General features: G+C 43.4%; 1 protein-coding gene across 4 annotated transcripts in view; it reads left to right on the top strand.

Annotated features, from left to right (window-relative positions):
• The window catches only part of LOC124554705 (WD repeat-containing protein 7), a 388,339-nt gene that overhangs the window by 334,187 nt on the left and 30,490 nt on the right, over positions 1 to 23,662 (top strand). For all 4 annotated transcript variants that reach the window (XM_047128342.1, XM_047128340.1, XM_047128341.1 and 1 more), the window contains one exon: positions 5,463 to 5,615. In XM_047128342.1, coding sequence (XP_046984298.1) covers positions 5,463 to 5,615 — 153 coding nt within the window. The remainder of the gene's footprint in view (positions 1 to 5,462; positions 5,616 to 23,662) is intronic.

The raw sequence follows: 23,662 nt of genomic DNA, 5'->3' as shown, positions 1-23,662 counted from the left end.
CTTTCCCACGCAAGAGCCCGCGTACCCCTCCTTTCCCACGCAAGAGCCCGCGTACCCCTCCTTTCCCACGCAAGAGCCCGAGTACCCCTCCTTTCCCACGCAAGTGCCCGCGTACCCCTCCTTTCCCACGCAAGAGCCCGCATACCTCTTCTTTCCCACCCAACAGCCCGTACACCCTTCATCGCTTCCCCTCCCCTGCCCCCATCTTCTCCTCTCCCCTGCCTCCTCCTCTCCTGCCCTCTCCCCTGCCTCCTCCTCTCCTGCCCTCTCCCCTGCATCCTCCTCTCCTGCCCTCTCCCCTGCATCCTCCTCTCCTGCCCTCTCCCCTGCATCCTCCTCTCCTGCCCTCTCCCCTGCATCCTCCTCTCCTGCCCTCTCCCCTGCATCCTCCTCTCCTGCCCTCTCCCCTGCCTCCTCCTCTCCTGCCCTCTCCCCTGCCTCCTCCTCTCCTGCCCTCTCCCCTGCCTCCTCCTCTCCTGCCCTCTCCCCTGCCTCCTCCTCTCCTGCCCTCTCCCCTGCCTCCTCCTCTCCTGCCCTCTCCCCTGCCTCCTCCTCTCCTGCCCTCTCCCCTGCCTCCTCCTCTCCTGCCCTCTCCCCTGCCTCCTCCTCTCCTGCCCTCTCCCCTGCCTCCTCCTCTCCTGCCCTCTCCCCTGCCTCCTCCTCTCCTGCCCTCTCCCCTGCCTCCTCCTCTCCTGCCCTCTCCCCTGCCTCCTCCTCTCCTGCCCTCTCCCCTGCCTCCTCCTCTCCTGCCCTCTCCCCTGCCTCCTCCTCTCCTGCCCTCTCCCCTGCCTCCTCCTCTCTTGCCCTCTCCCCTGCCTCCTCCTCTCTTGCCCTCTCCCCTGCCTCCTCCTCTCTTGCGCTCTCCCCTGCCTCCTCCTCTCTTGCCCTCCCCCTGCCTCCTCCTCTCCTGCCCCCTCCCCTGCCTCCTCCTCTCCTGCCCCCTCCCCTCGTCCTCTCCTGCCCCCTCCCCTCGTCCTCTCCTGCCCCCTCCCCTCCCCTCTCCCCCCCCTCCTCTCCTGCCCCTCCCCTCCCCTCTCCCGCCCTCTCCCCTCACTTCCTCCCTCACTTGCCCCCTCACTTCCTCCCTCACTTGCCCCCTCACTTGCCCCCTCACTTCCTCCCTCACTTGCCCCCTCACTTGCCCCCTCACTTGCCCCCTCACTTGCCCCCTCACTTGCCCCCTCACTTGCCCCCTCACTTGCCCCCTCACTTGCCCCCTCACTTGCCCCCTCACTTGCCCCCTCACTTGCCCCCTCACTTCCCCCCTCCCCCCTCACCTACCCCCTCACTTCCCCCCTCCCCCCTCACCTACCCCCTCACTTCCCTCCTCCCCCCTCACCTACCCCCTCACCTCCACCCTCCCCCCTCACCACCCCCTTCCCCCCTCACCTCCCCCCTCCCCCCTCACCTCCCCCCTCCCCCCTCACCGCTCCCCTCACTTCCCCCCTCCCCCCTCACCTCCCCCCTCACTTCCCCCCTCCCCCCTCACCTGCCCCCTCACCTGCCCCCTCACCTCCCCCCTCACCTCCCCCCTCACCTCCCCCCTCCCCCCTCACCTCCCCCCTCACCTCCCCCCTCCCCCCTCACCTCCCCCCTCACTTCCCCCCTCCCCCCTCACCTCCCCCTCACTTCCCCCCTCACCCCTCACCTCCCCCCACACCCCTCACCTCCCCCCACACCCCTCACCTCCCCCCACACCCCTCACCTCCCCCTCACTTCACCCCTCACCTCCCCCTCACCACACCCTCCCCCTACCACCCCCTCCTGCTCGCCCTCACCACCCCTCCCCCTCCCCTACCACCCCTCCTGCTCCTCCTCACCTCACGCTCCCCCTCATGCCCCCTCACCTATCCCCTCCACCCTCACCTACCCCTCACATCTCCCCTCCCCCCCGCACTTCCCCCCTAACCTCTCCCATCCCCCCCGCACCTCCCCCCCTCACCTCTCACCTCCCCCCCCTCACCTGTCACCTCCCCCCCTCACCTGTCACCTCCCCCCCTCACCTGTCACCTCCCCCCCCTCACCTCTCCCCTCCCCCCTCACCTCTCCCCTCCCCCCTCACATCTCCCCTCCCCCCTCACATCTCCCCTCCCCCCCTCACATCTCCCCTCCCCCCCTCACATCTCCCCTCCCCCCCTCACCGCTCCCCTCACCCCTCACTTCCCCGTTCACCCCTCACCTCCCCCCACACCCCTCACCTCCCCCTCACTGCCCCCCTCACCCCTCACCTCCCCCTCACTTCCCCCCTCACCCCTCACCTCCCCCTCACCACACCCTCCCCCTACCACCCCCTCCTGCTCGCCCTCACCACCCCTCCCCCTCCCCTACCACCCCTCCTGCTCCTCCTCACCTCACGCTCCCCCTCATGCCCCCTCACCTATCCCCTCCCCCTCACCTCTCCCCTCCCCCCTGCACCTCCCCCCCCTCACCTCTCACCTCCCTCCCTCACCTGTCACCTCCCTCCCCCCTCACCTCTCCCCTCCCCCTCACCTCTCCCCTCCCCACCTCCCCACTCCCCCTCCCCACTCCCCACTCCCACTCCCCCTCCCCACTCCCACTCCCACTCCCCCTCCCCACTCCCCCTCCCCACTCCCCACTCCCCCTCCCCACTCCCACTCCCACTCCCCCTCCCCACTCCCCCTCCCCACTCCCACTCCCCCTCCCCACTCCCCCTCCCCACTCCCCCTCCCCACTCCCCCTCCCCACTCCCCCTCCCCACTCCCCCTCCCCACTCCCCCTCCCCACTCCAACTACCCCTCCCCACTCCCCCTCCCCACTCCCCCTCCCCACTCCCCCTCCCCACTCCCCCTCCCCACTCCCCCTCCCCACTCCCCCTCCCCACTCCAACTACCCCTCCCCACTCCCACTCCCCACTCCCACTCCCCCTCCCCACTCCCACTCCCCCTCCCCACTCCCCCTCCCCACTCCCCACTCCCACTCCCCACTCCCCCTCCCCACTCCCCCCACCCTCTCTCTCTCTCTCTCTCTCTCTCTCTCTCTCTCTCTCTCTCTCTCTCTCTCTCTCTCTCTCTCTCTCTCTCTGTTATGCCTGTGTCTAATAACTCATACTTGTGACTCTGTTTTCCTCCTCTCCCAACCAATCCAAAACCCAATCCTCATATCCCTTTGTACATCATCTAATTTCTCCTTCATACACTTTGGTGAATTTTATTATTTTGGCTGCATTGTTTTCTGCTGCTATCTTATTCTGTCTCCCTAACCCTTGCCCCTCAATTCTCCTCATGATCCACATTATTATATTATCCACAGAATAATTTACTTAGTTATGGTACCATCAGCAAAGGTTCTTCATAATTGACTCTCCTTGTCCTCACAACAGACAGTTCCTCTGAGCCTATGATCTGAATGATATCCTTACTTTCCAAGAATTATTTGTCTGTTACACAAATGTGACTGTTGTGTTATTACTGGACAATAGGCTATTTTCCTATGGTAAAAATATGGCTCAGATTTTTGTTATTCTGATTGATTATAACATTTAAATAGCATTTACAGTTAATATTTCCACAAAATATCTGTTATTTTTATGCAATTAAAGCTTAAAAATAATTAAATATCAAGACAAGGTCACGTGATTGAAAAGGCTCTGTTAACATCAAGACGAGGAGTAAGATGAAGCTGCACTTCTGTTACAGGAGTGTTTGCCAAAGTTATGAGGTTTTTACATATGTTTACTGCAAACAGTTCAGCTATTTAGTGATGGAAAATGCAATTATAGTTTTTAAGTAACAATAGAAAGGAATTTTGTGAATGCTCATAGTGGAAGCCTTGCGAAAGTTGATTTGTTTATGCTCCACCCACTTAGAGCGGTGATATGTGCAATGACAGGCATCCTTTTCCCTGCCGCCTTCAACGTCATTAAACTCGCTCAAGATTAAGGAATTATAGAACTTTTGCAAATGGATTCATATATTATAACTAGATTGTCGACTGTCGATCATGAGCTATGACCCAAAGCACAGCAGAATTACTCTTGGTAAAATTTATTGCCGATTTCCTTAGAACACAGTCAGCAGAGATGCTGTATGCGTTAGGTGTTCTGTGATGCAATGGATAGTGCTTTAGACTGCAGTAAAAATGGTCAAATGTTCGAATCCTGGAAGGGTCATACATTTTTAAGACTTTCATATAAAATATTGAAATAGCATTAGCAAGAACCAATTGTAGCAGTTGTTTCAGTTGTGGGATGTATTATATAGCTTCATATTAGTCTTAGTCTAAGAAATGGACAGCAGAGGATAAATGCATTTACTTTGCGAACAAACAATTCACTTTTTTGGAAAGCATTGCTGGTAGTGAAGATATCATCATACGTCCACACTACAACAAAGTGTAGATGAGGTTATACAGAGATGTAAAGCGTGTACTACATGCGGGTGATGTAAATGCAAGCTCTTTGATGTTAGTGAGTGTAAACTAACTTTAGCGTCTGAAGCAGACTTGCTTCATCTTTGTGTAAAATGATGAAAGAATAAGGATCATAGCTAGACAGTACAAAGATAAAAACATTGTTTCTAATAATGCAAAACGTGTGTTGTCACATTAACTGAAAAATATATTTTTCATCGTGACGTGTGTGAACAGTGATTGCAAATGTAAGCTTATGTAAACAGCAGGGGAAACACAATAATTTTCATATGCATGGACTTTAGAGCTGTTTTACAAATAAGTTAAAACGTTTTTTCGAGTTTGATTCAAACCACCAATCTATGGACATCGTCTTATAAAATTCAACGGTTTAACACGCTGACAACTGAGCTACCAAAAAACTGAGGTGTAGTTATGTAACATGACAATTTTCACTAGGAGTTTAATTTTGTTGAATTACGCCATCCTTCATTGTAACAGTGGGAGAGCAACTTGGAGATAAATTAATGTTAACTTCACAGTGCACTACATTTTTAATTCTGTTAGTGAACTTAAGCATTGACATGGTAGCAAACTGTCAGTACATTGCAACCACGTTGTATGCATCTTATCATTCTCTGCAACCCTCAAAAACAACTTTTCAGGAGTTTTTGTAGATGTATTTGTACAGTGTGGCACTACACACCATTTGTAACCCACTTTCCGAAACATAAATTCCAAAACAAGACAGCACTGTGAATTAGCGTTATGACAGTAGGAGCAGCAAGCTAGCCAGTGACGTCACAGGCATAATGTGATTCAAATGGACCATTTTAGTGAACGTTCAAATTATTTGAATTTCATTTCTGTTTTTATAAAAGAATACTGAAATTCAAGAGTGGGAAAAAGCATGACATAATTAATCATTTAATACAATTTCCAGTAAACAGTCAAATACCCTATTCATTATGACAATATTCATCATGATAATATTTAGCTTGAAATCAATGAAACTTTTGTTGATGCTTTGTGACATAATGAATTGTGAAATTGTATGGACTGAAGAATAAAATGTTCCCTTGTAACGTTTTCAGGTGGCTCGTTACAACACGTTACAGCAAAATGCACAGACCTTGAATGTAAATTTAAGCAACTCTGTTCTTCACCGTGCCAAGACAGAAATACTGAGAGGAGTTGAGCTGCTGATTGATAAAATGCAGAATGAAATGGCTGATTTGCTTGTTGAGGTATTTGTATTTTGTGTTAGTGTGTTTACTATTGAGTAACTGATCTTACGTTTTTAGTCTTGACTGCAATGATTTTGAACAGTGTTTGATACTGATATGTTACCTTTTGATATGTAGTCATAGCTATTCTAATAACTCAGTATGTAGTTAATATTGTTTCTTTATTTGAGTAACTTCATATGGTCATCACAGAGTCTTGTTTGAGACATTAGCATTTGGTAATCACAAAGTTTTGTTTGAGACATGAAAGTTTAGTTCATATATTTTAGATATGGACTAATTTAAACTGATTATTTTGTGACACCTGAACAGTTGAAAAGACAGCAGCACAGGAAACCTTATGATATAGGTGCTGAGTCATAAGGAAATGTGCTGACTGCTTTGCTACTACACAATTTAACATGTCGAGCTTGAACTTGTCTACATACTCACAGGCTGTTGTCAACTGAAGCGCATGAACGGACACAGACGAACTGTCCGCCTAGGAGATGCCCAATACCCAGTAGCGGAGCATGCCCTCCAGCCTAATTCTAGGGACCTAGGAACCTGCTACACTGTATGTGCCTTTTGGCTTCTCCCACCCAACACCAGTCCCTCTGAACTGCGGAGATGGGGACTTGCACTCCAACAAATCCTTTCATCCCGCCATCCCCCTGGACTGAACCTACGTTAAACAACCTCACTCCCATTTATTCTTCAGTCTTCTCCTCTTTCCTTTTCCTCTTTAGCCATTCACGCATCTTTTCATCCTACATAGTTGTGTTTATCTTTGTACTATATACCTCTTCACTTCTGTATGCATCCTCTTTGGTTTGAAGCTGGCACAGTACTTACAGTAGAATATCTTTGGCTTCCCTCTGACAACCATGCCTCCATCCTTGCTACCTTCCCTGTTTTCCTTTCCCTGTTGCTTCATTACCTGGGTTGTGAGTAACTGAATCTACTTTCCCTTCTTCCCTTTCTTTCCCCTCTCTCCTCCCTGATGAAGGAACATTTGTTCCGAAAGCTAGGAATGTAAATTTTCGGTTCTGTTTTTTGTGTATCTATCGGCTGTACTGAGCTGAGGAAAGTACTGGCAAGCCCCTCTCTCTCTTTGTTAGTATTTGTTTCACATCTTTATATGAGATTTTCCATTAGTCATTTAGATCACCTATATGGTCCACATCCTTCATTGTTTTGTCCCTTTTGTTAGCTATCACTTACATCTGTCATCTTAACACTTTCTCTTCTTCAGTGTTTTATATATACATAAATAAATATTTTCGTCACCAACTGTGCTAGTTTCATCTTCCTCCTATTATCTTGTTCCGTTTATAGTCCACTTCTCTTTTTTTATTTATTGATTTATTTATTTAACATTCCATAGTTTTAACGTTCATTATTCGCTGTTTTCCAGCCAACAGTCACTGCCAACAATCTCTTCCACACCTACCAGTATCATCCATTTCCGTCAATTTCTTGTTGCTGGCGATATTTTTGTGCCATTGGCTATCTTTCTCTGCCACAGGAAAATTTTTTTGGGACATTTCTGCGGCACGCGCGATCTTTTTTTGCGGCACGCGCGATCTCTTTTGCGGCACGCGCGATCTCTTTTGCGGCACGCGCGATCTCTTTTGCGGCACGCGCGATCTCTTTTGCGGCACGCGCGATCTCTTTTGCGGCACGCGCGATCTCTTTTGCGGCACGCGCGATCTCTTTTGCGGCACGCGCGATCTCTTTTGCGGCACGCGCGATCTCTTTTCGCCACTCGCTATCTCTGTTTTTGAGCAACGTGTGTTCTTTGTCCCTGATCTGGACATACTTGCTTGGTCTGGTCAACTTTTTCCGTATTTTTCTTATTTAGTGGTCTTCCTTTGGTATTGAACTTTACCAACACAATTTCTTTCTTTCCCATCCTTCCCTCCGTGTTTTGTTCCTTCTTATGATTACTATTTCAACTTTAGTTATTTAATTTCCCTACCCATCAGTTACCCTCTATGTACCCTAATCCTATACCACATTATTTACATTCATTCCGGAAACATGCATTCACCGTAGCCAAACTGCAATCCCACATACTTTTCCTCCGGTCCTGCTTAACCTTTGGAATTACCCCTAAAGGACTTACTTGAAAAGTTTCCATCTCTGGGTGCAATTCCTCCTTCCACCAGTCTCTCCTGGACTTCCAGAACCTTCAATCCTTAGCCCTTACCCAACTTGTCCTGAATCTCTACACTACTTCATGTAAGCACCACTCCCAACAGCTCCTATCTCTCTTCAAAGTCCTCCACCTCTCAAACCCTTACTTGGAGAACACACTCAGGAATATCATCCTAGAAGCCAGCTGCAAACTTGAGTTCCATGCCACACACCACCTGAAAAAACTATCCACAGTGCTAGTGCAACACCTAAGAAGTGGGGTCCCTCTCCCTATCCCTCACAAACACCAACCACAACAGAACCTTCAACAAACCCCCCCTCATAGCCAACAAACCTAGCCTAGCCACCCTACTCAATCTCCCCATCCCAGCACATACCCCACACAGACCAAATCTCAACTATAACCACAGTCAAATGCCACATATCACCAGTCCCAATTCAGTTCTAAACCTCTCATCCAGATCCCTCTCCCCTCCAGAGACATCTGTTGTATCAAAAGGCTTAACCTTTAGCCCCACGCCTAAATTCAACCACACTGCCCTGGTTAAAGATCTCCTCTCATTCACCCGGAACCTCAACTGGAAATATCACTTCACTACCCAAACACAGCCCCCAAATACTAGACCCAGTGTTGAACCCTGTCTAGAACAGTTCCGACCGCCTTCTCAAAGGGATCCTCCTCCCCTCCCCCAAAACCATCCCTTGCAGACATTTCAGGAATTCCTCACATCCAGTGTTGCCTCCCAGTCCTTCTTGAAGAACATCCCGACAACCCCCAACATCACCCCAGCTGAATCCCGTGCCATTAAGGAGCTGAAAATAGACTGCTCTATTGTCATCCTCCCGGCGGATAAAGGCTCCACAACTGTCGTACTTGACCGTGTGGAGTATGTGGCAGAAGAACTGCGTCAACTCTCCGACACCTCAACCTTCAAAGCTGTTACCCAGGATCCCATTCCCTCCATCCAGACTGAGCTGCAGAAAATCCTAAAAATCCAAGGTCCCTCACAAGGCCTCACAACGGCTTCCATAGACTTACTCACTCCACCTGAGCCACGTACCCCTACCTTCTACCTATTACCCAAAATCCACAAAGAGAACCATCCTGGCCGTCCCATTGTAGCAGGCTTCAAAGCCCCAACAGAACGTATCTCAGCTCTGGTAGACCAGCACCTCCAACCTATCACCCGCAGACTCCCATCCTACATCAAAGACATAAACCACTTCCTAGAACGCCTCAAATCCATTCCCACTCCTCTCCCACCTGAAACCTTTCTTGTCACCATAGATGCTACATCCCTTTACACAAACATCCCACATACCCATGGTCTCTCTGCCCTTGAGCACTACCTCTCCCAACGCCCACCCGAAAATCTTCCAAAAACCTCGTTCCTTATCACACTTTCCAACTTCATCCTCACCCATAATTACTTCACTTTTGAAGGCCAGAGCTACAAACAAATCAGGGGAACGGCCATGGGAACCAGGATAGCTCCGTCCAATGCCAACCTCTTCATGGGCCGCATGGAGGAGGCTTTGCAGAAGACCCAACACCTGCTTCCCCTGGCCTGGTATAGGTTTATAGATGACATCTTTGTGGTCTGGACTCAAGGTGAAGAAACACTCCTTAATTTCCTCCATAACCTCAACTCCTTTTTGAATCTGAATTTCACCTGGTCCTTCTCCAAAACCCAAGCCACCTTCCTGGATGTTGACCTTCATCTTGTTGAAGCTCACATCCACACCTCTGTCCATATCAAACCCACAAACAAACAACAGTACCTTCACTTTGATAGCTGCCATCCATTCCACATCAAACGCTCCCTTCCCTACAGCCTACGTATCTGCTCCAGTGACGAATCCCTCAACAATTACACCAATAACCTCTGAAATGAGATCATCCCTTGACAAAATTCTCCCCACACCACCCAGAGTTGCCTTTTGTCGCCCCCCTAACCTCCATAACATCCTTGTTAAACCCTACAATATTCCCAGACTACCTTCTCTACCCAGCGGTTCCTACCCCTGTAACCGACCCCGCTGCAAAACCTGCCCCATGCATCCCCCCCACAACCACCTACTCCAGTCCCGCTACTGGTAAAACATACACAATTCAAGGCAGGGCCACGTGTGAAACTACACATGTCATTTATCAACTGACATGCCTGCACTGCACACCCTTTTGCATCGGTATGACAACAACTAAACTGGCTGAGCGCGTGAACGGACACAGACGAACTGTCCGCCTAGGAGATGCTCAATACCCAGTAGCGGAGCATGCCCTCCAGCATAATTCTAGGGTCCTAGGAACCTGCTACACCGTATGTGCCATTTGGCTTCTCCCACCCAACACCAGTCCCTCTGAACTGTGGAGAGGGGAACTTGCACTCCAACACATCCTTTCATCCCGCCATCCCCCTGGACTGAACCTACATTAAACCACCTCACTCCCATTTACTCTTCAGTCTTCTCCTCTTTCCCTTTCCTCTTTAGCCATTCACGCATCTTTTCATCCTACATAGTTGTGTTTATCTTTATCCTATATACCTCTTCACTTCTGTATGCATCCTCTTTGGTTTGAAGTTGGCACAGTAATTACCGTAGAATATCTTTGGCTTCCCTCTGACAACCATGCCTCCATCCTTGCTACCCTCCCTGTTTACCTTTCCCTGTTGCTTCATAACCTGGGTTGTGAGTAACTGAATCTACTTTCCCTTCTTCCCTTTCTTTCCCCTCTCTCCTCCCTGATGAAGGAACATTTGTTCCGAAAGCTAGGAATGTAAATTTTCGGTTCTGTTTTTTGTGTATCTATCGGCTGTACTGAGCTGAGGAAAGTACTGGCCAGCCCCTCTATCTCTTTGTTAGTATTTGTTTCACACCTTTATATGAGATTTTCCATTAACCATTTAGACTATGTATCAGAATTGCTGGAAACTCATTGAAAAAGACTTCGGTGTATGACTTTGTTTAGGAGGCAGCCTCAAAGCGTACCACACTCAAAGTTCATTTTTAGTGATGGTGTATATTTTATATGTAATAAAGATCTATAGTTAACATTTTATAAAGATTTTATTAATTTTTGACTAGTAATTGTCATCTAAAACACTTACTGCATTCCTATATCACATTAGTGCATAAACTTATTGACAGTAGACTTGGTGCAAGCACAGTAACTATAATTTTCAATTGTTAAGAAGAAGAATTTGTGAGTTCTCGTATCACTAAACAGTGGGACTCCTAAATCTCTCTAGATATATTCCTAAATATTCATGTAATACAAGGCTCCTTCCTCCCTTAGTCCTTGCCAGTATGGACTAGTGATGCATGGCAATTGGTATCACTTGAAGAGAAGAATAATTTCAGGGGAACAGAGAAACTAGTAGGAGTGCTACTGCTTAAATGGGATGTATCAAACAGTTGTTGTAGCTATTAATGAAGGAGATACTAAGGATGAAAGGATGTTGTAACTTCCAAGTAATTGTCAACTTTTCTATGAAGGATATTTGGTACAGATATGATTCACATCCATTTTTGTACCATTGACATAGGGTCTGATGTGAATTTTATTGCCATTATACCCTTATTCAATTGCCTTATAAGAACATAGACAAAAATACACTGAAGAGCCAAAGAAACTGGTACACGTGCCTAATATTGTGTAGGGCCCCTGCAAGCATGCAGAAGTGCCGGAACGTGAACTGGCATGGACTTGACTAATGTATGAAGTAGTGCTGGAGGGAATTCACACCATGAATCCTGCAGGGCTGTCCATAAATCTAAGAGTAAGAGGGGGTGGAGACCTCTTCTGAACAGTATGTTGCAAGGCTTCCCAAATATGCTCAATAATGTTCATGTCTGGGGAGTTTGGTGGTCACCAGAAGTGTTTAAACACAGAAGAGTGTTCGTGGAGCCACTCTGTGCAATTCTGGGTGTGAGGGGTGTTGCATTGTCCTGCTGGAATTGCCCAAGTCCGTCAGTATGCACAATGAACATGAATGGATGCAGGCGATCAAACAGGATGCTTAGGTATGTGTCACCTGTCAGAGTCTCATCTAGACATATCGAGGCTCCCATATCCCTCCAACTGCCACACCCCACAGCATTACAGAGCCTCCACCAGCTTGAACAGTTCCCTGCTGGATCCATGAGATTGCCTCCATACCTGTACACGTCCGCCCACTCTGTACAATTTGAAATAAGACTCGTCCGACCATGCAGTATGTTTCCAGTCATCAACAGTACAATGTCGGTGTTGACAGGCCCAGGTGAAGCATAAAGCTTTGTGTCATGCAGTCATCAAGGGTACATAAGTGGGCCTTTGGCTCTGAACGCCCATATCGATGATTTTTCGTTGAATGGTTCGCATGCTGACACTTTTTGATGGTCCAGCATTGAAATCTGCAGCAGTTTGTGGAAGGGTTGCACTTCTGTAACATTGAATGATTCTCTTCAGTCGTCGTTGGTCCCATTCTTCCAGGGTCTTTTACCGGCTCCAGTGATGTTGCAGATTTGATGTTTTACTGGGATCTTGATATTCACACTACACTCGTAAAACAGTCGTGCGGGAAAATCACCACTTTATCGCTACCTCGCAGATGCTCAGTCTCACGCTCGTGCTCATAAATCTTGATAACCTGCCATTATAGCAGCAGTAACAAATCTAACAACTGCGCCATACACTTGTCATCTTATGTATGCATTGTCGACCGCAGCACAGTATTCTGCCTGTTTACATATCTCTGTATTTGAATATGCATGCCTGTATCAGTTTCTTTGGCACTTCAGTTTATGTTAACCAGCAGCCCAGTGTTTTCCAAAATAATTAAACAGTTTCTTATAGTTGTCAGAAATTTTCGCCCAAGAAGAATGATACCTTCCCTTAATGCAGTAGTCAGCAGCTCATGGTCTCGCGGTCGCGTTCTCGCTTCCCGAGCACAGGGTCCCGGGTTCGATTCCCAGCGGGCTCAGGGATTTTCACATGCCCCGTGACAACTGGGTGTTTGTGTTGTCCTCATCATTTCATCATCATTCATGAAAGTGGCGAGGTTGGGCTGAGAAAAGGTTGGGAATTTGTACGGGCACTGATAACCCCACAGTTGAGCACCCCACAAACCAAACATCATCTTAATGCAGTACATAAAAAGGTAAATATCTGTGTTATGACCCAAGACAGACCTATTGGACACAACCAACCACTATTATCATCCTCCACTTGTGGCATCCTCAGATATGAGATGGAGGGGCTCATGATCAGTCCACCGCTGTCCCATTCCCCATCCTGTTTCTTGACCTTGGAATCACTACTGATTGGTTAAGCTGCTCATCAGTTCACCTCTTGAGGCTCATTGCACCCCATTCCATTCATCCCGCCTAGGAAAACACCCTTCCCATACTGGAAATCAAACCCGGCTCCCCCTACGAGGTGGGGGGTATGTTAGGCTGTGGAGGCAGACAATGCATTAAATATCTGAAACCAAGGAAGTTTGAGGTTTATTGTATATTTTAGAACAATTACAGTAACTTAGGTGCGTCTTATGAGTCCTGAAAGAGTTGTCACACATTGTATTTATTACACTATTTAACATTTAAGTGCAGTCCTGATTCAAATGGTGTGTCATAAGTACTGTAATCAAATAATATTAAATCGCTTCACTTGTACAAATGCTTTGAGTCACATTTCATTTTATTGATTGTTATGTGCCATCTCTTACCAAAAAAAAAGGAATTTCTATAAAACATTTACAATGAAGCTAAATGTGTTCCAGCACCAAAATCTCTGCTTCAAGAAGGAAAGTGGACAGACCGCACTTAACAGCTAGAGAACTTTCTGAATGTTTTAAGTAACTCCTAAATTGCTCTGAGCCGCACAAAGATTTCTGCCTGAAATTCTCTCAAAAAGCTATCCAGATTCATAAGCAGTAAATAAAGAGTAAATTGTAGACAAATCAAAAGGCTAAAAAGTAACAAAGTTCATGGTGAAGATGCTGAAATACTGAAATCAGCTGTCAAATTTACCATAAAGGAAGTTCTGTTCATCATGCAGAACCTTAGGCAAACCAAGAAAATTATTAAAGAAATAGCAGTTAATGTAGCTTATGGTGTCTCTCAGTGAAGTGTGAATGGATCATTATTATTTTTTATGTGTATAAGTGACAAGACAGGCAGCATGAATAGCTGATTGTTTCAAAACCAAGGTGTCCAGAAGAAAATCGACATTTAGGCAAAAGACCAGCAAGAGTCCATCAACATAAGGAAATGATAGTAGGTGAAAAAACCCGAGACTGTACAGTGGATTTTTGAGTACAGACATATATGGGTAATTCCACGTCAACTCACCAAGGCATCCCTGCTCGACCATCTCAGATTTTATTAAAAAATTTTATGAACACATGTCCCCAATGAACATTGGTAAATTTTAACATTCATCGAAGCAATACTGGCTGATATATAGTCATTTGACTGACTCCGTGAGTGACATTGTGCAAAGCGAGTGTGAATTTTTTGTTTTTAAAGCTCTTATATCTAGGACATCATTTATATTTAGTGTCTTCTCTTAAGAATAATAAAGAAAAGAATTTTATGAGTGGTATTCAGCCAGAACATATTATGCAAAATCGCCAAAAAAATTGTCAAATTTTGGCTTCTTATGTCTTGCGGACTAAAGGTATGACAAACGTGAAACTTGGCGTGTAGTAACCGAACAACCCAAGGTTCTCAAATATAAAGTCTCACTTATATATTAGTTTTCAATAATAAATAAATTAAACACAAAATAGAAAGAGTATGTAAAAAGGCCAAAAATGCAGTATTTTCATCCTGATTTTTCAAAGAACTGTGTTCTGTAAAACCCTCCAAAGTGGGCTCACTAGAAATACCATGGTTTTATCCACAAAACAGAGTCTGCAACTCTTGGTTTAGTGGCTAGCGTTGCTGCCTCTGGATCACGGGGTTCGGGATTTTCTCTGCTCGGGGACTGGGTGTTTGTGTTGTCCTCATCATTTTATCATCATCATCATCATCATCATCATCATTTGTGACAGTGGCTTGATGGGACTGTGAAAAAATTGGGACTTCATACGAGCGCTGATGACCACGCAGTTGAGCTCCCCAAAAACCAAACATTATCATCATCATCATCATCCACAAAACAGTGTGTATTTGATTATCTAATACAAGCTAGTAATGCTACATAATTTGAATCGAAGTTGATCACAAAATTCGTGGCATAAAAATAATTCAAACCTGGTGTTCTACTATATTGTAAATGCATGCTGAACATGAAACTAATACACAATGGTTCGGTAGCACATGGATGTGGAATACAAAGTTTCATTCACATATTGTTTTCCAAAAATAAAAAATATTCACCAAAAATATTATAAATTCTGTGAAACGGTGAAAATATGGTGTATGTGACACTTCCTGTACAAATACCATTTTCTATGGAATACGAAGTTTCGTTCGCCTATTATTTTCCAAAAAACTAAAGATTCATTGAAAATATGACAGTTTTTGTGAAACAGTGAAAATATGGTATATGTGACACTTCTTTTAGAAATATCATTTTCGATTAAAGCTTCAAAACCAGTCTCATTCGAAAAAATGTTTTAAGCCCCCCAGAACAGTGGGTTCCATTTCCTACATGGGCTAACAATACTTCTTATATTAAAGCAAACTAGCCAGAAAAATCATGCTGCAAACAATGTTTTAACTTTGGATTTTTGTATCTCATTGATGAAAGTCGTGGTAAACAAGAAACTTTGGTTGTAACCACTAAACAACTTCTGGTTTTCCAGTGTAAAATATCATTTACATCCAGCTTTCCAAATTTCCACAGAATCAGTTCAAACTTGACTTCTGTAAAAATTGCAGACATAGATCACATTAAATTTGCTTTCCCTAATTGATTTCAAACTAATTACAGTTAGAAAGAGCTTGTTTTCTAGCATCCATAAAATCATGTTCAATTTTCCAATAACTGCTAACAATACTGTGCTCAAACTCTTTGAATCACCTCGAAGAAAATAATTTATTGACAAATAGCCAACACCGATTCAAAAATATTGTTCTTGTGAAACACAGCTAGCTCTTCTTTCTCATGAAGTAATGAGTGCTATTGATAGGGGACATCAAATAAATTCCATGTTTTTAGGTTTCCAGAATGCTTTTGACACTGTTCCTCAAAAGCGCCTCCCAATTAAATTGCGTGCCAGTGGAGTATCATCTCAGTTTTGTGGCTGGATTCATGATTCCCTGTGTTATTGACTGGAGTGGTCTGTTATTCGCGAGTGTTCTTAGTTGTTCGTCCAAGCCCTACACCTCAGTAGTGTGTTTACATTTTGCGGCGTGCAGTTGCAGCTGTAGCAGTTATAAAGCTAAGTACTGACAAAGCTATTTGTACACTGTTATACAGTTATTAAATTACGTTTTCAGGGGTGTTGCGTGCTGTTTGTGGCGAAATAATGGTTTAATAAACTTTTGGAAATGTTCGCTCACTGTGTTCTTTAGAGTTTTCTATGCATTGAAGTTGTTTAGTAAATTTCGAACTTTAGTTTTCAGCTGACATTTCTTATTGTTTCTGGTGAAATATTTCAGTAAAATTTTCATTCAGTGTTTTAACTTCATTGGGTGTTCCAGTGGCTGATTGAATTTTTGGTTTTGGCTAATAATTTTGTGAAGTTTTATTGGTATTGGTATTAGCTGTGGTGTACTTGTATTAATACAAGTAGTTGCTCTCTTAGTAGACAGGGAATTTCGAGATTGTTATTGTTAGTTACGAACTTAGGGGGGAATGCAGTGGGAAAGCCAGTGGGCATTCTAGTGGCAGTTGGCAAGAAGGCAACTAGGAGGAGGTGGTATTCAGACAGTTATACTTTGTGTATATGCTATAGATTTGACCAACTGTCAGAGTTGAGTGGAGAGGAGCCTCTTGTAGCTGTAGATGCAGGAAACATGCAGCAGTCCTCAGCAGTTGGGATGCCCAGGTCAGTTGCAAAGTCTAACAGCAAGGAGGAGGTTCTGCTGCTAGATAGTTATCACGGTAGACGTGTAGGCCAGAAGTTGCAGGAAGTGTTGGGGGATGATTACCAGATCACCAACATTGTGAAGCCTAGTGCAGGGTTGGCTCAGGTGACTGACAGCGTAGGGGAGTTACGTAAGAATTTTATGAAAGAGGATCAGGTAGTGATAGTGAGTGGAGCAGGAAACAGTCTTGATAGGGATGGGGAATATTATGTAGGTGGTGACCTGGCAAAGATAGCTTCTCAAACTGGTGACACTAATGTGCATTTTGTGCAACTGTTTCAGCGTTATGATTGGCCTTATCTTTTAATGTGGCTGTTGGGCGCGTTAACATGGGGTTGCAGAAGGCTCTGGGTTACATTTCAGTGGTGCCAGTTGAGTCTATCAGTAGATCGGATTTCACTAGGCATGGCCTGCACCTCAATAGGTATGGAAAGCGGAGGTTGGCAAAGCTTATAGGTGACAGTGTAGTGAGTGGTGATGGTTGGATCACTTGTGGAAAAATTCCTGTAGTCGTTGGTGTTAGAGCTGCACCCTTTTTAGATTGAAGTCAGCTGATAGGCATACCTGCTTAAAGTAAGTCCCTCTAACTAAGGGCTCACTTTCAGAGGATGTCATGTTTCCAAGCAGAGAAGGAATTAGCATATTTCATCAAAATATAAGAGGTATTAGAGATAAAGTTAGTGAACTGCTTATAGATGTTTACTTTGAAATTATTTGTGTGTCGTAGCACCACTTACATAATTTGACAATTCAGAGGCTTCCTTTACCAGGATACAGATTGGTTGTCTGTTTTTCCAGGTGTTGCTTGTGGGGTGGGGGAGTGGCCATGTATGTAAAAACAGTATTCCATTTGAGTCCGTAGATGTATCACGGCACTGCACTGAACATACGTGTATTTGAATGTTGTGCAGAGGCAGTTGAATTAAGTGAAACTAAACTTGTAGTTGTTGTTGTTTATAGGTCCCCTGACTCTGACTTCAGAGCATCTCTTCTCAAGCTAGAGTCTGTTCTTGATTCATTTTATAGGAAGTGCCAGAAATTAGTTATTTGTGGTGACTTCAATATAAATATTGTATATGATGGAGCAAGAAAAAGGATGTTGGCAGATCTCATATGATCTGATGCAGACTGTGTTTTTTCCAACTAGGGTGCAGGGGAACAGTAGCACAGCCATAGACAATATTTTTATTCATGCTTCATTACTAGATGGGTATTCTGTTAGTTAAAGGGTGAATGGCCTTTCAGACCATGATGCACAAATTTTAACACTAAAAGGCTTTTGTACTCAAACAAATGTCACATATAATTACAACTATGTAGGAAAGTTAATCCAACAGCAATAGAGAGTTTCTTACACCTTGTAAAGAAACAAGAGTGGCAGGATGTTTACAGTGCTGATAACATAGTTGATAAATATAATGATTTCCTTAACACATTTCTTGTGCTCTTCAAGAGTTTCTTTCCATTAGAACCTTCTAAATGGGTACTATCAGTAGTAGGCAGCCCAGTTGGCTGACTAGTGGGATAAGGATATCATGTAGAACAAAGTGGGAATTATATCAAAATGTTTGAAGTAGTCACATTCGAGCAACCGTAGCTCATTAGAAACAGTATTGTGAGGTGCTTACAATGTTATTAGGAAGGCAAACAGTATGTGGTATGCAAATAGAAAAGCTAATTCACAGGATAAAATTAAAACCATATGGTCGGTTGTGAAGGAAGTGTCTGGTCAGCAGCACAAGGTCGACAATATAAAGTCAGTTCGCAGTAAAAATATTTCTGTTACTGATAAATCAGATATATGTACAGTATTTAAAAATCATTTTCTGATCATTGCTGGTGAATTAAATAACAATTTAGTTTCTGCAGAGACACTCATAACTTTCTTGGCAAATGCCTTTCTGAGATTGATGTCTGAAATACTCCTCTGTGATACAGACAAGGGGGAGACTGAGTCAATAATTAAATCACTGAACACTAAGGGCTCTCATTGTTATGATGGAGTGCCTAGCAGGTGTGGCCGAGAGGTTATAGGCGCTTCAGTCTGGAACCACGCGTTCGCTACGGTCGCAGGTTCGAATCCTGCCTCGGGCATGGATGTGTGTGATGTCCTTAGGTTAGTTAGGTTTAAGTAGTTCTAAGTTCTGGGGGACTGATGACCTTAGATGTTAAGTCCCATAGTGCTCAGAGCCATTTACTGTGCCGCACATGGTAGCACTGTATTTTTCCTGAATGAGTAAAGTACTCAGTGTAAATCCACTTTATAAAATTGGAGAAAGGGCTAATGTAGACAATTTTAGACCTGTGTCTATGCCATCAGTGTTTGCTAAAGTTATTGAAAAGGCTGTGAATGTAAGGATAATTGATCATGTTATATCACACGATTTGGTATCAAATGTACAGTTCGGCTTTAGAAGTCATTTAACAACTGAAAATGGTATATTCTCTTTTCTCTGTGAGGTACTGGATGGGTTGAAAAAAAGGTTTTGAATGCTAGGCATAGTTTTTAATATAACTAAGGTGTTTTATTGTGTTGATCATGAAGTACTGCTCCAGAAGTTGGACCATTACAGAATACGGGGAGTAGCTCACAATTGGTTCGCCTCTTACTTTAGCAACAGACAGCAAAAGGTCATTATTCACAATGTTGAGAATGGCTGTGATGTAAGGTCTGAGTGGGGTAAGGTCAAGTGGGGGGTGTCCCAGGGATCAGTGTTGGGGCCACTCCTGTTCCTTATTTATATAACTGACATACCCTTGTGTATTATGGGTAACTCTAATAAAATATTTCTGTTTGCTGATGACACTAGCTAGGTAGTAAAGGATGTGGCCTGCAACATTGGCTCGGTTTCAAATAGTGCAGTTCATGACCCAAGTTCATGGCTTGTAGAAAATAAACTAACACTAAATCACAGTAAGACTCAGTTTTTACAGTTTCTAACACACAATTCAACAAAACCTGACATTTTAATTACACAGAATGGGCATATGATTAGTGAAAGTGAACAGTTCAAATTTCTAGGTGTTCAGATAGATAGTAAGCTGTCGTGGAAAGCCCACATTGAGGATATTGTTCAAATACTTAATGCTGCCATTTTCACTGTTTGAATGATATCTGAAATGAGTGATCGTTTGACACAAAAATTAGTCTACTTTGCTTATTTTCATTCGCTTATGTCATATGGTATTACATTTTGGGGTAACTCTTCCCATTCTAAAAAGATATTTTTGGCTCAGAAACGGGTGGTTCGGGCAATAAGTGGTGTAAGTTCACGAACCTCTTGTCGACCCATGTTCACAATTCTGGGCATTTTGACATTGGCCTCTCAATATATATATTCCGTACTGTCATTTCTTGTTAACAATATTAGCTTATTCCCAAGAATAAGCAGCTTTCACTCAGTTAATACTCGGCAGAAATCAAACCTGCATTTGGATCGAACTTCCTTAACTCTTGTGCAGAAAGGTGTGCAGTATACTGCTGCATCCATTTTCAATAACTACCACTCAAATTCAAAAATCTTAGCAGTAATCCACATGCTTTCAAATCAAAACTGAAGAGTTTCCTCATGGGTGACTCCTTCTATTCTGTCAAGGAGTTCCTTGAGAAATTAAGCTGATTCTTGTTATTTTGTTGATTGTGTTTACATAAACTTATGGATTGACTTTGTTTGGGTTCATAAACATTTTATTTTTATCTGTTATTACTTTTATGTTGTAATTTCAGGTACTGACACGTTCCATGACCTTGGAAATTTAGTCCTACAGAACTTGACATGTAAATAAAAAATTGAAAAAAGTTCATAGTAATTGACAGAAAGTCGTTGAGTAAAACAAAAGTAATATCTGACATTCCCAAAGGAAATGTTGTAGGCCCTCTGTTGTTCCCGACCTACATAAATGATTTAGGAGACAATCTGAGCACTCTTCTTAGGAATGTTTGCAGATGATGCCGTTATTTACCCTCATGTAATGTAATCAGATGATCAAAACTAATTGCAAAATGATTTAGCCACAATATCTGTATGGTGCAAAAAGTGGAAATTTACTCCAAATTGTGAGATGTGTGAAGTCATCCACATGAGCACTAAATAGCATCCGCTTAGAAAATTTTAGTTACACAATAGGTCTCACAAATCCAAAGGCGGTAAACTCAACAAAATATTTAAGGACTACAGTTACAAATAACTTAATCTGGAATGATCACACGGGTAGTGTTGTGGGGAAAGCAAACCCAAGACTGTGATTTATTGGAAGAACACTTAGAAAATTGTAACAGGTTTACCAGAGATACTATATACTCTACACTTGTCCACCCTTTTCTGGAGTATTACTGTGCGGTGTGGGATCCACATCAGATAGGATCGACAGAGGACATCAAAAAGTTCAGAGAAAAGCAGCTCATTTTATATTATCATGAAATAGGAGAGTGAGTGTCACAAATGTGATACACGACTCGGGGTGGCAATCATTAAAAAAACAGGCATTTTCTGCTGCAACAGGACCTTCTCATGCAATTTCAATCACTAACTTTTCCCTCAGAGTGTGAAAATATTTTATTGTTACCCACCTACATAAGGAGAAATTATCATCATAATAAAATAAAAGAAATCAGAGCTCAGACATAAAGTTTTAAGTGTTCATTTTACTTGTGCATTGCTCAAGTGTGGAACAATAAAGAAGTAGCTGAAAGGAGGTTCAAGGAATCCTCTGCCAGGCACTTAATTGTAAATTGCAGAGTAATCATGTAGATACAGATGTAGAACAATATCTGTAAGTAACAGATGAATCTGAGAGAATATATCGTGGCAGTGTTGCCCATGTTTTGTTGGATGTGGCTTCTGTTTTTAAATTGACAAGTAATGTCTCAATATATTGTATTGGTCCATGGTGACATTGTCACTACCTGTTCCAGAACAAGAACTGGTAACTCCATTGTCATAGGGATCACACAGTACCACGAGTAGATTTCTTCATCCAAGTTCCCAAGCCTCTAATTTGGTTTCTTAATTTACATTTCAAAGCATTGTGGTGGTACATGTCTGCTTACAAAGCCATTTGCTAAAAATCTTATCTTCAGTTCTCAAATCTGAAAGAGTATCTCACATAGCTGGCAAGCAGTTTTGATTTTAAGCTTCTCAAGATTACATTTTTTGTAATTTTTGAGCCACTTTCTGCAGTTGATTTTCTGGAAATTGATACTATCGGTTAGATGATGACATTGAAGGGAAAGAGTGTGGAAATGAGGTGGTATCCTAGTACCCAACAAGCATCCTGTCTTTTGGGCCAATGAAATGAATGAGCTGGGCTTTGAGGATGCATAAATTTTATCAGGTCATCATTTTGTTTAGTTGATATGTCTATAATGCTGCCTGTCAACAATTCATTTTTGTATGTAAAGGTAACGGAACAGCCAGGTAACAGATCCATCAGTTTGAGACTTAGCATGGCTGCACATGATACTCTGGCAACAAAACTTATTGTGCCATTAGAAACTTTGATAATACCAACAGAGCTCAAGTGAAGTGGTACAAACTGGTGATCATCTCTCATACCAGCACCATGCTGCTTCCTCGCTATCTTATTTCTTGAAACTTTGTACTTCCTTAGATTTCTTGTTTATGTATTTGATGCCATATACATTTTGGTCACAGAAGTTGAATAGATCTAGTGTGAGTAGCCAATCGCTTAGTTGTGCCAATAATCCTATCACATATGGCCGGTGCCAAAAGTGATCATTTCAATACCAACATTGAAACTGTTTTTGAGGCTACACAGATTGACAAAATTCTTACAATTTTTATATTTTGCAGTTAAGACGTCACTGTAATAATTTATTTAAGTGATATTTGTTTGATTTGAGGAAAAGTCAGTAAGTTTTCGAATAAACATGTGTGCAGGTACCATATCATGTTGACAGTGATCTCAAATAATGCAGCAACAGACAGTTTGCAACATACCTTCGTTGAGTTAATAAGCTACAAAAGGATGTAATGTAGCTTGCGAATTTTCCCAGTGAAACCCCTGACCCCTGAGCAGTATCTTGAATAACAAACTAATAATTTTTAATAAGTAACTGGAACCTAAATTAAGGAAACAAATTACAGGCTTGGGAACCTGGCTGAAGAAACCTGTCCATAGCTGGTATTGCATAACCCATACGACAATGGGGTTACCTGTTCATGTTCTAGAATGGGCAGTGCTAATGTCACCATGGACAATGTAGTGGTCAATTTAAAAATAGAAACTACATGCAGTGAAGCACGGACAACAGGTTCCTGCAATGTAGTCTGCTGCTGTGATACATTCCCCCTCAATTTCATCTGTCATTTTTGGGTAATGTTAGCACACATTGGTAAGTTGAACACAATTTTTTTGATGCTTGAAAACACACTCTTTCCAACAGTGATTAGTATGAAATCAGTTATGGAAAGCAAATTATGGGAAAACAAACTCAATATGATATATATTTGTAATTTTTCTGGAAATGAAGTTAAAATTGATTTTGCAGAAATTTGGAAAGCTGGACATGGATGATATTTTATATTAGAAAATCAAAAATTGCTAAGTGATTATGTCCAAAGTTTCATGTTCATCATGACTTAAATCAATGAGATATAAGAATCCAAAGTTAAAACTTTATTTGCAGTGCAATTTTTCTGGCTAGTTTGCTTTAATTTAAGTAGCATTATTAGCCCATGTTGGAAAAGAAACTCACTGTTCTGGGGCCTTAAAACACATTGTTTTGAATGAGACTGGTTTTGAAGCTTTAATAGAAAATGGTATTTGTAAAAGAAGTGTCACATATATCATATTTTTGGCATTTCACAAAAATCATCATAGTTTCAACAAATTTGTAGATTTTTGGAAAATAACAGGTGCAC

Source organism: Schistocerca americana, chromosome X (assembly GCF_021461395.2).
Source record: "Schistocerca americana isolate TAMUIC-IGC-003095 chromosome X, iqSchAmer2.1, whole genome shotgun sequence".
NCBI classification, from domain to species: domain Eukaryota; kingdom Metazoa; phylum Arthropoda; class Insecta; order Orthoptera; family Acrididae; genus Schistocerca; species Schistocerca americana.
Note: the sequence above shows the minus strand (reverse complement) of the source record. Positions and strands in the feature narration are given on the sequence as shown.